The following is a 13,419-nucleotide window of genomic DNA, read 5'->3' on the forward strand; positions in this document are numbered from 1 at the left end:
GCTCCCCAGAAGCACTTCACTGTCCCCCACCCCTACCCTGCTATCCCTCCCCCTCTCTGCCCCAGCCTCCTCCTTACCCCCACCCAGTTGCCCCTCCCATCATGCAATACTGCTGTTGCTCACAGTGTGGCTTCAACTGCCAGAGGCTGCAGTCATGTATGTGAGTTGAGTTTTTGTGTGTGTGATCTATTTTCAACAAAGGCCTTTGATGGCCAAAAGTTTATATTGTGACAGTCCTTTTGTTGTTCCTATCTGTGACTCAGCATGTTCACTACTTTCCTTTTCATAATATTGTTACATTCCATTCTGGATTTTCCATTGTTTGATATTCATATTATTTTCTAGATAATTTCCTAACAATTGTTTAGGCTATTTTCCATGGTGGATGGTAAAGCTGTGTTTATTAATTATAAATTCACATACTGCATTCTAGTATTTCTTTTAATGTAACCACCTCTCACATTTTATTAGTATCTTAAAACTGTTTTTTTATTATATTTGTCGACATTGCCTATACTGTACTTGGAGTGTTATAAAATAAAATGTGCAGGTGCATTCATTTATTCACTAATGTCCAACAAAACCATAACAGTTTATCAGTCGTTGATGTTTCAACATTATGTAGGCTCCAACTGTCACTGTCCACATTGCAACAGGTAGTACCTGAAAGCTTTAACTGCATAGGTAGAAAGTCTAGTTCTGAATAACAAACTGTTTGTTACTATGGCCAAGTCCAAAAAGTTGCTTGATGCAGCTCTCCATGGTACTGTATCCTGTGCAAGCCTCTTCATCTTTGAATAATTGCTGCAACATACATCTTTATAAATCTGCTTACTGTATTCATTTGTGGGTCTCCCTCTATGATTTTTACCCCCACACTTCCCTTCAGTACTAAATTGGTGATCACTTGATATCTCAGAATGTGTTTTGTCAACTGATCCCTCCTTTTGGTTAAGTTGTGCCACAAATTTTTTGTCTCCCCCAATTCTGTTCAGTACTTTCTCATTAGTTATGTGATCAACCCATCCGATCTTCAGCATTCTTCTCTAGCACTACATTTTGAAAGCTTCTATTATTCCTTTATATGAACTGTTTATCATCCATGTTTCACTTTCATACATGGCTAAACTCTACACAAATACCTTCAGAAAAGATTTTCTAATGCTTAAATCTGTATTTCTTGTTAACAAGTTTCTCTTTTTCAGAAAGATTTTCTTGCCATTAGCAGTCTACATTTTGTATCCTCTCTACTTTGGCCATCATTAGTTATTTTGCTGCCTAAATAGCAAAACTCATCTAACAATTTAAGGGTCTTGTTTCTTACTCTTATTACTCAACTCAACTATTAGCATCACCTGATTTAACTCGACTACATTCCATTATCCTTGTTTTTCTTTTGTTGACATTCATCTTATATTCTCCTTTCAAGACATTGTCCATTCCACTCAACTGCCCTTCCAAGTCCTTTGATGTCTCTGACAGAATCACAGTCTCATTGGTAAACCTCAACATTTTTATTTCTTCTCCCTGAGCTTTAGTTCCTCCTCCAAATTTTTCTCTGGTTTACTTTCCTGCTTGTTCAGTGTTCATATTGAATAGCATCAGGGATAGGCTACAACCCTGCCTCATTCCCTTTTCAATCACTGTCTCCCTTTCATGTACCTTGACTCTTGTAACTACCATCTGGTTTCAGTACAAGTTGTAAACAGCCCCTTTGGTTCCTGCATTTTACCCATTACCTTCATAATTTCATAAAAAGTCAACATTGTCAAAAGCTTTCTCTAAGTTTACAAATGCTATAAACGTAGATTGTCCTTTTCTTAACCTATCTTCAAGGATAAGTTGTAGAGTCAGTATTGGGTCATGTGTTCCTACATTTCTCCAGAATCCAAATTGACATTCCCTGAGATCAGCTTCTTCCAGTTTTTTTCTTTCTTCTGTAAAGAGTTCGTGCATTTCTCCAAAATCCAAACTGATCTTCCTGGAGTTCAACTTCTGCCAGTTTTTCCATTTTTCTGTAAAGATTTCATGTTAGTATTTTGCAGCCATGACTTATTAAACTGGTAGTTTGGTAATTTTCACACCTTTCAGCAACTGATTTCTTTGGAATTGTAAGTCTGAGGGTATTTTGCCTGTCTCATACGTCTTTCACACCAGATTGAAGAGTTTTGTCATCACAAGATGGAAGAGTTTTATCATCGCTGGCCCTTCCAAGGCTGTTAGTAGTTCTGACACAATACCGTCTGCCCCCTTGTTTCAGTTTAGATCTTTCAGAGCTCTGTAAAATTCTTCCTGCAGTATCACATCTCCCATCTCATCTTCATCAATGCCCACTTCCCTTTCTATAAAAATGAAAAATTATATCAGGAAAATATATATGGTCACAAAAGTGAGAAACAGTATCACAGAAAAATTATTTAAAGTAAGTGCACTTGGTTATAACCAAATATGAATGGATACATACACAGTAGTTTCATTACAACTGCTAAACATCCAGGTAAATAAAATAATGCATAGGAAAAAGTACTGTGAGCGAAAATGTTTTCTCGTGTCATACTGGACACCATGTTTTCTGTCCTTGAATTCCATAACTGAATCCATATGGATAAAAAGATAACAGAAAGAGTAAAACATAAAAAACACAGTAATACTTGCCCTTGCCACTTGATTTTTGTGGCATATGTAACACTTTGCACACTGTACACTAACATCTCAGGCGAACATGAGCACTGCTCTGTGGTTGGGATGTGGTTGCTGTACTAGTGGGTCAGTTGTATGACCAGTATGTTCTAAACAACACAGTCCCACAGTCAAATTAAACAGTGATGTTAGTTCACTAACTAAAATTATTCTTTCAACATTTCTGTGTAAAGAAATAGACACAGAAATGATTTTTTTCACTTTGCAGGACATAGGTTGCAGATCAACAGTACCATTTTTCACACAATTCACAAACACATCTTGACTGCCGACATGTTTTGTACAATGGCATAACTGTATGGATGCATTTCACATGGGTGCAATGAGACAAGTTACAATCTTGCCACCGGCCGTTGGTGGCCGAGCGGTTCTAGGCGCTTAAGTCTGGAACTGTGTGACCACTACAGTCACAGTTTCGAATCCTGCCTTAGACATGGATGTGTGTGATGTCTTTAGGTTAGTTAGGTTTCAGTAGTTCTAAGTTCTAGGGGACTGGTGACCTGAGATGTTAAGTCCCATAGTGCTCAGAGCTATTTGAACCATTTTTTTTACAATATTGCCTCCGCATGAATGTCAATCACATTCGAAAAAGACTTCCTTACAACTCAACTATTATCACTCCTTTTCTACATGCAATCTTCATACAGTAACACAAAGCAAAGACAAACATTATGACTCCCTTTATACATACAATCTTCATTCAGTAACACAAACCAAAGACAAACATTTTACTCCAATCTTCAAAATTTTAAACAGATTTTGGTGTGAAAAATATAAGTTGGAGACTTCTGTTCATTTCACTCTCTCTACTTTTTACAAAGTTATCACAAAAATTTTATTACCGATATTCCTACTCTTCATGTCCTTTCAGTTCTTAAAAGTGTGAAGTTTAAACTTTCCCAACTTGCATGGGGAGGCAACATTGATGTTTAACAAGCTTGTATTACATTATAAGAAAAATTTTAATCAATGTTCATTTTGCACTCTCCGAAGATAATGCAAATAAAACATAGAAATGTTTGAAGTTTGACACAAATCTTTTCCTCCAGTATCTTACTTCATTCTTTTATCATAAACATAAACAAACGCTTTATGATTGGTTGTACTGAAATTTCAATTTTTTTATCATTTACTCATTCTCTTTTCTACCCATTCAATATTCATAGTAATGATGTTATCCAGTTTATTTCCTATGAGTTCCTTCACTGATGTTCCATACTCATATCATTCTTTCAGTTGACCTGAACTTGTCTCTTTCACCAGTTTAATCTACTCAGAAGAGTCAGACATATGTTTTCGAAATTGTATTCATCCTAAAATTAGCTTAGTCGAAGGATGCGACATAAGAAATGGAAAAATTGGTCATCTCAGAGTGACTTTAAAGAAGGTGTGAATTCCACCAAGTATACAACTAACTAAAAATAAATGAAGAAAAGTCTTTGCATATAAAAAGTATATTTTTTAAATCTCATCAACATATCAAATAAAAGACAATACAATTTTCAACTAAGTATAAAACTCATATCATATTCAGAGGATTCAGACTTTCATTTTTTGACTTACCTAATGAGTTACAAATTCCTCCCCCCCCCCCCCCTCCCCCCTCCCCACAGTCTAATGTACATTAGTGTAGGTGGGTTTTTTTTTTTTCAGGAGAACATATAGTACATAAAAATAATAAAAGAATGGGTACCAAGAAACATTGTTTGTGGCAATATTCTTTGGGACTGCAGAGTAATGACTTAAGTCCGTACATCAAAAATAGGTATTACAAAACCAAAGAGACAGACATGAGAAACATAAGGAAAGTCAATATATATATTTTTTTAAGTCCCTAATAATTCTCATTGTCTTCTTGTCTAAACTGTTTATTGTCCATGTTTCATTCCATACATGGCTACACTCCATACAAATACTTTCAGAAAAGACTTCCTAACACTTTATATCATCTCTACTTCAACATTCATCAGCTACTTTACTCCCCAAATATCAAAACTCATTTACTACTTTAAGTCTCTTTTTCTAATGTAATACTCTCAGCATCACCTGATTTAGTTCAACTACACTCCATTATCCTCATTTTGCTTTTGTTGATGCTCATCGTATATTCTCCTCTCAAGACACTGTCCATTCCGGCCAGCTGCTCTTCCAGGTCCTTTGCAGTCTCTGACAGAATTACAATGTCATCAGAAAACCTTGAAGTTTTTATTTCTTTTCCGTGGATTTTAAATCCTACTCCAATTTTTTCTTTTGTTTCCTTTACTGATTGCTCAATATACAGATTGAATAACATCGGGGATAGGCTACAACCCCCTCTCACAACCTTGAGCCATTGCTTCCCTTTCTTGCTTCTCGACTCTTATAACTGCCATCAGATTTCTGTGCAAATTGTAAATAGCCTTTCACTCCCTGTATTTTACACCTGCCACCTTTAGAATTTGAAAGAGAGTATTCCAGTCAACATTGTCAAAAGTCTTCTCTAAGATTACAAATGCTAGAAATGCAGGTTTGTCTTTCCTTAACCTATCTTCCAAGATAAGTCATAGGGTCAGTATTGCCTCTCGTTTCTGAACATTTCTACCAAATTGAAATTGATCTTCCCCGAGGTCAGCTTCTTCCAGTTTTTCCATTCGTCTGTCAAGAATTCGTGTTAGTATTTTGCGACCGTGACTTATGAAAGTGATAGTTTGGTAATTTTCACACCGGTCAACGCCTGTTTTATTTGGAATTGGAATTATTGTTTATTCTTGAAGTCTGAGGGTATTTCGCCAGTGTCATACATCCTGCTCACCAGATGGAAGAGTTTTGTCATGGCTGGCTCTCCCAAAGCTATCAGTAGTTCTAATAGAATGTTGTCTATTTCCAGGGCCTTTTTGCAATTTAGATCTTTCAATGCTATGTCAAATTTTTCAAGCAGTACCATATCTCCCATTTCATCTTCACCTACATCCTCTTCCATTTCCATAATATTGCCCTCAAGTACATCGCCTTTGTATAGACCCTCTATATATTCTGTCCAACTTTATGCTTTCCCTTTTTTGGTTAGGATGCATTTTCCATCTGAGCTCTTGATATTCATACAGGTGGTTCTCTTTCCTCTAAAGGTCTCTTTAATTTTCCTGTAGACAGTATCTACCTTACACCTAGGAATACATGCTTCTATATCCTTACATTTGCCCTCTAGCCATTCCTGCTTAGCTACTCTCAATTTCATTTGTGAGACATTTGTTTTCCTTTTCACCTGCTTCATTTACTGCATTTTTATATTTTCTCCTTTCAGCAATTAAATTCAATATCTCTTCTGTTACCCAAGGATTTCTACCAGCCCTTGTGTATTTACCCACTTCATCCTCTGCTGCCTTTACTATTTCATCTCTCAAATCTACCTGTTCTTCTTCTCTTGCATTTCTTTCCCTTGTTCTTGTCAGTTTTTCCCTAATATTCTTTCTACAACTCTCTAGAACGTCTAGTTCTTTCAGTTTATCCAGATCCCATCTCCTTAAATTCCTACCTTTTTGCAGTTTTTTCAGTTTCAATCTACGGTTCATAACCAATTAATTGCGGTCAGGGTACACATCTTTCCACGCTCTGATCTGTAGAATGCCAGTTTTGTTTCTCCTGATAACGATGTACTCCTGAGTATCCCCCAGCCGGAGATCAAAATGGATGACCATTTTACCTCAGAATATTTTACCCAAGAGGATTCCATTGTCATTTAACCATACAGTAAAATTGCATGCCCTTGGAAAAAATTACAGCTGTAGTTTCCCCTTGCAAGGCCATTTTGGTGGATGTTACAAGGCCAGATCAGTCAATCAACTAGACTGTTGCCCCTGCAACTACTGAAAAGGTTGCTGCCCCTCTTCAGGAACCGCACGTTTGTCTGGCCTCTCAACAGATATCCCTCCATTGTGGGTGCACATATGGTACAGCTATCGGTATCGCTGAGGCACGCAAGCCCTCCCACCAATGGCAAGGTCTATTGTTCTATGTGGGGAGGGGGAGATCTATATAAATGTGGTATTGGCACAACTCTCTTTCTCACTCTTCTTTCAATATGTATTTATGTTTTGGTTTCACACAATTACCCAAGCATACTGACAAATGATACTTCAAGTTTTATTAAGACAGTAAGAAAATTTCCTCAATCTTCTGAGGAATAGAAATGATTTTCAGTAAGGTAATTATTCACACAAATTTTAAATTCAAAATAATTATCTTCATCCTCTAGTCTATATCAAATGTGCATATGGTACAGACTATAAAATATTCTTACACTACATTTATTTTAATTTTGTTTTCTTAAGGTAATGTCACAGTATTGAGAGCATATATATACAATCCATATTAACTGTATTGTAACCAGGAATTATTATTACTGTTTTTTCTTCAGTTGCAGTTCCTTTTCTTTCATTAGATCACATTGGTGTTATCAGTCAGACAGTTCCAAAGATTTACACTGTGATGTTAATTGTTTATAATCAGCTACAGTGTATAATTATCATTTCATCTGTATCATTCTAGTTGTTTCAATCATTACATCACTATGTCATCCCTGTGAACTATTCAGCCATAATCTACATACTGTGAATATGTCAGACTAGCAGCAGATATTTCAATAACTGTTGAACATAATCTCAGAGCAAAACTTCACTTCAGCAAACATCACTAACTCACCATAAATAAAAACCAAGAAAAATCTGATAAGCAGAGAAAATCTCTGACCCAGTTTGGAATCAAACCCAGGCCTGCTGCATGGCAATCAAACGCACTGACCACTCAACTAAGGGGGGTGGACATAATCCCTATAATCATTGCAGTATATGTCACAAACATAATCTTAATATTTCCTGTAGCCCTCAGCATCACATCATACAGACTTCAAAATATGTCATCACAACATCAAATATCTCAATAGTGCCCTAAGCATCATCATAGTAATGATACTCTTATTTATTGTATTTATTATTATTATTATTATTATTATTATTATTATTATTATTATTATTCAGACATGTCTGAAAGAACAGACACCACGCAGAATCCACAGCTATGACACATCATACATAAACTGAAGGTGGAAAGGGGAAGAAAGGAAAGGAAAGGGAACAGATCACTGCTGTCAGCTGCATTGGGACATTATGCAGAGTCAGCAGACTGGTACAAATTTTCAATCATTGCCACTGATTCCACATAATGTTCCAGTGCAGCTGACAGCAGTCATCCCCTCCCTTTGCTTTCCTTACTTCCCTATCAACCTTCACTTTATGTATGATACTCTAATGCAATTCACATACTTCACTTGTGATAAGGCAGCATATGCTTTTAACCAAGAAATACATTACATCACAACTGATTTTTCCAGCATCTCATTTCATTCATATTTACTTGATCTGACAATTATGCTCCTCTAACAAATTTTTCCTTTTAAATGTAAGTATAAATACACAGCTGATATAGATTGAGAAGTAGATTGTATACTTTTATTTCACAAAAGTATTTTCCTTCACTACAGTTTTGGAGCTTTAAGTATCTTTTTTTAAAAAAAAAAAAATATTTCACAGCACCAGTCGTATAGCATAATAAAATATTGTGTTAATGAACTTGGTCATGAACCCATTATATTATGAAGAAAGTGGGAAATTTGTTTTAGTAATTTCATACAAAGCAAAATTCTTCATATACAGTAAAAGTAGTTTCATCTTTCAAAAGTTTTCCATTATGAACGGTAATTAAATATTACCTCCTTCAACATTCCTGGTTATATTAGTTCTATCTTCTGCATTTTAAAATATTTTCCATTATCACTCTGAGATTAAAATTTAAGCCTATGAAATCAATAGACTTACTAAATAATACTTCATACAACACAGAAGGTGAAAGGATCAGGGATTTTGTAAAAGATAAACTGAAAAGTCAGAGAAAATCATGCAGTATAGAAGTCAAAATTTTTGAAATAATACTGCAAGAGCACCAGGACCCTGGGTTTGCCATACCCATGTCACAAAAAGTTCTTGTGACCCCTGATGGTACCATTGTCACAGTCCTTCATCAGATTTTTCTTGGTTTTTATTTACTCCAAATTTTGTCACTGGTTCGTCAGAAAGCCCTAATTGTATCACTTGACATTTCAGTATTTTTGTTACACATTGTCTATAACAACATCTTAACTTTCTTCTCTTTGTATATCTTGTAAAGCTGTACCAAATCATATCACTAGCAGGAATGGCAACAAGTATGTCTGTTAAAACATTCATAAAAAAAATTTTCACCTGCTATAGAAAGAGTCTTATTATTACAGTCGCTTGTTATCATAAAGTTATGGCTGCTCTAGCCAGATTTCTTGGCAGTCTGACTAGAGTGGTTGGAGATAGCAGTCATGTTATGTTGTGTATGCCTGCTTTTACGAATGAGTGTGGGTTTTTTTTTTTTTTTTTTTTTTTTTTTTTTTTTTTTTTTTTTTTTTTTTTTTTTCTTTTCTGAATAAGGCTCAGTATTTTCATTGTGCCTATCTGCAACTCAATGTGTCACCTTCATGGTGAGTAGCACTCTGTCCATTTCACAAGTGTTGATCTTCTGACCTGGCATTTCCATTGTTTAAGTTCTGAATATGTCTTGCAACCTAGTACTGTAATAAAGTTAGAAGTACTGCAATCATACAAAAAATAAATATATTTTTATGAAAGAAGAGCTGCTCAGATTGGTAAAGTTCCTGAAGTTTCTCATGCAGTTCCCTGTGGAAACATGATTGTACCCAGGTGTGCATCTCTTCATCCAATGTAAATTGATGGCCAAAAATGTCTTTCTTCAGGATTCTAAAAATATGGAAATCACATGGGGAGAGACTGGGACTTTGTAGAGGATGTGTAAGGACTTTCCAGAAAAACTTCTGAAGAGTACTTCAAACCATCTTAGCAACATGTGGGTGCGCATTATCCTGGAACACAATGATGCCATCCATCGAAATTCTTAGGAATTGAGACTCGATAGCATGCTTCTATTTTTGCAAAATGTTCATGTAGCACTGTGTGTTAATTGTAGCAACATGTTTTAGAAAGTCAATGAACAGCAGCCACTTCCAATCAAAGCAAAAGGTCATCATGAGTTTCTCAGAAATGGTGTGCCTATTGCTTTGACTGTGATGTTTTAGGGGAAAACCCTTGCACATCCTCCATACAATTGTGATCTCTACCCATGCAAATTCCATATTTTTAGAGCTCTGAAGAAGGACATTCGTGGCAATCAATGTGCCACAGGTGAAGAGGTGCATGTGTGGGTACAGTCTGTAGGCAACCACAAACATTTTTCATAAAGGCATTGATTATCTTGTCTCACAGTGGGATAAATGTATTACCAGTTATGGTGATTACTTTTGAAATAATAAACCATTTACGTACTTCTTTTCCATGTGTTTCATTTTAATCTGGCTGCCCGTTACACATAAATGCTGCAGACAACAACACTCTCCATTTGTTAGCAAATTCAGTATACTTCTGAATAAATATGTGGGGTGTTCAGTAAGTAATGCAACACTTTTTCTGAAAATAGCTTGGTTTTATTGAGTATTTTAGTGCGCCACATTATTTCACACTCTTTTGGCTACAGAACCCTCTTTTTCAACATAATCTCCATTCAATATGAAGGCCTTATGCCACCTTACTGGGAGGGCCTGTGTGCCTGTATGGTACCACTTTACTGGTCAGTGATGAAGCCAATGTCTTGCTGCATTAATAACCTCCCCATCATCCATGGACTGCTTCCTTTGAGTGCATCCTTCATTGCGACAGACAGACAAAAGGCGAAGGTATGAGATCCAGGTTGTAGGGTGGATGAGGAACAACAGTCCATTGAAGTTTTGTGAGCTCCTGTAAGGCGTGCAGACTTGTGTGAGACCTTGCACCTTGTATTTTTATGGAGAAGGGGAAGTTCTTTTGTAACTTTGTGGTGATGTACATGCTGAAGTCATTTCTTAAATTTCCTGAGGGTAGCACAGTGCACTTCAGAGTTGATCGTTGTATCATGAACGAGGACGTCAAATAGAATAACCCCTTCAGATTCCCACAAGACCATCACAAGACTTTACTGACTGAGGGTGTGGCTTTGAACATTTTCTTCAGGGGAGAGGTTGTGTGGCACCACTCCATACAACAAAAAATTGTCATGATCAGCCTCATAATACACAAGCATCTCTGGACAGATGGTCCTTCAGTGCTCTTTGTGGTCTTCCGTTAGGCAGCGAGATACACATCTTCGAATACCCCAACTGGTGGATGAGTATATAAGAACTAACAACAGAGGCATCCAGTTGTGCAGCAAGTTATTTGATTGTGATCTGTAAATTACCTTGAATGAGAGTGTCTGCGCAGTCTAACATAGTAGGAATCAGAGAGTCACATGTGTGTGGGCGTCTGGCATAGGGAGATCAGAAACCTTGTTGTGATGGTGACGGACACCTTGCCCAACAGCTCAACATGCTCTTGTCCACTTCCAGGTCTCCACAGAGATTCTGCAAGCACCTATGAATATCTTCAATGCTCTGGTTTTCTGCCAAATGAAACACAATAACAGTTCTCTGCTTAGAATGCACCAATGTTACAGATACCATTTTGAAGGAGACATATACTGGTGCCATCTATTGCAGTGTCATGAAACTATACGGACTGAAACAGGAATACTCCACAATGTCCCACAGCAAATCTCACATTTTTTCAACAAAAATTGGCTGAGAAAAAAAAGTTGCATTACTTATTGAATGCCTGTCGAATTTTTGTCTGATTCTTCACAATATTCAAACCACTCCACAATAAAGCCTTAGTAGAAGCATTACCACTTCCTGCATACCACAATTTACTATACAATACAGCGCTCTCTAGCTGCTCACATGGTTCCTGACACATGCTGACTGGCTCATGTCCATGCTGGCAAAAGTGACCAGCTTTGGCAATAATGCCTCCAATCACATGGCAAGCACCAGTACACTACTTAACTGTTCAAATATTGCATAAGGTAGGAAGATAGTACACTCACAATCAATCTTGAAAAATGTATTTGGATAGGTTCTGTGTGTGTGTTCTGCTTAGCACATATTTTAAATGTTCTTTCATTTGTACTGATTCAGGACTAATTTTTTTGTTTAATTTCATAGATCAATGGAAGCAACTATAGTTCCTATCAATGATCCAAAAATTGTTATTTTAATAACAAACTCAAATGTTCGGCATGAGCTGACTGGTAGTGAGTATCCAACTAGAAGGAAGCAGTGTGAAGAAGCTGCAAAACTGCTTGGAAAGAAAAGCCTGAGAGATGCTAAATTAAGTGATATTGAAGGTAACTCATAACGTAAAACAGTATCTTAGTTAAATCCTTTCATTCTCAGCTGTTCATTCTTTTTCAGAACATGCCATTCCTTAGGCTCACTCTTACTTCATTGCTTTCTTTCATCTTGTGTATCGCTTCAGCTTTTTGTTGTCTTCCAAGATTATTTTCATAAATTTATTGACCTATTATACACTTTATTAGCTGTTGTGTACAATTATAATTTCTATTTGTTCATCACAGCTGTTTGTATCACAAAAAAAGTCTTTGTTACATAATGTTATCATCATTTCAGTAAACTCATCTGATACAAAATATTGTTACTTCTATGTACATTTGTTGTTGTTGTGGTCTTCAGTCCAGAGACCGGTTTGATGCAGCTCTCCACACTACTCTATCCTGTGCAAGCCTCCAAATAACTACTGCAACCTACAACCTTCTGAATCTGCTTAGTGTATTCATCTCTTGGTCTCAATCTACAATTTTTGCCCTCCACACTTCCTTCCAGTAGTAAATTGGTGATCCCTTGATGTCAAACATGTCCTATTAACCATTATTTTCTTCTAGTCAAGTTGTGCCACAAATTCATATTTTCCCCTATTCTATTCAGTACTTCCTCATTAGTTACATGATCTACCCATCTAATTTCAGCATACTTCTGTAGCACCACATTTCGAAAGCTTCTATTCTCTTCTTGTCTAAGGTGTTCATCGTCCGTGTTTCACTTCCATACATAGCTACACTCCATACAAATATTTTCAGAAAGGACTTCATGACACTTAAATCTCTACTCAGTGTTAATAATTTATCTTCTTCAGATATGCTTTCCTTGCCATAGCCATTCTACATTTTATATCCTCTCTGTTTTGACCACCATCATCTATTTTGCTTCTCAAATAGCAAAACTTGTCTGCTTCTTTAAGTGTCTCATTTCCTTATCTAATTCCCTCAGCTCACCTGATTTAATTCGACTACATTCCATTATCCTCATTTTGCTTTTGTTGATGTTCATCTTATATCATCCTTTCAAACCACTGTCCATTCCATTCAGCTAGCCTTCCAGGTCCTTTGCTTTCTTTGACAGAATTACAATGCCATTGGCAAACCTCAAAGTTTTTATTTCTTCCCCATGGATTGTAATTCCTACTTCAAAGTTTCCTTTTGTTTCATTTACTGCTTGCTCAAAATACAGATTGAATAACATTGGGGATAGGCTACAACCCTGTCTCACTCCCTTCTCAATCACTGCTTCCTTTTTATGACCCCTGACTCATAAATACCATCTAGTTTCTGTACAAACTATAGAGGGCCTTTTGCTCCCTGTACTTTGCCCCTGCCACCTTCAGAATTTGAAAGAGAGTATTCCAGTCAACATTGTCAAAAGCTTTCTTTAAGTCTACAAAT

General features: G+C 36.6%; 1 protein-coding gene across 5 annotated transcripts in view; it reads left to right on the forward strand.

Annotated features, from left to right (window-relative positions):
- Nucleotides 1-13,419, forward strand: part of LOC126334822 (galactokinase-like) — a 110,799-nt gene that overhangs the window by 86,977 nt on the left and 10,403 nt on the right. For all 5 annotated transcript variants that reach the window (XM_049997473.1, XM_049997478.1, XM_049997477.1 and 2 more), the window contains exon 5: nt 11,846-12,027. In XM_049997473.1, coding sequence (XP_049853430.1) covers nt 11,846-12,027 — 182 coding nt within the window. The remainder of the gene's footprint in view (nt 1-11,845; nt 12,028-13,419) is intronic.

Source organism: Schistocerca gregaria, chromosome 2 (genome assembly GCF_023897955.1).
Source record: "Schistocerca gregaria isolate iqSchGreg1 chromosome 2, iqSchGreg1.2, whole genome shotgun sequence".
Taxonomy (NCBI): domain Eukaryota; kingdom Metazoa; phylum Arthropoda; class Insecta; order Orthoptera; family Acrididae; genus Schistocerca; species Schistocerca gregaria.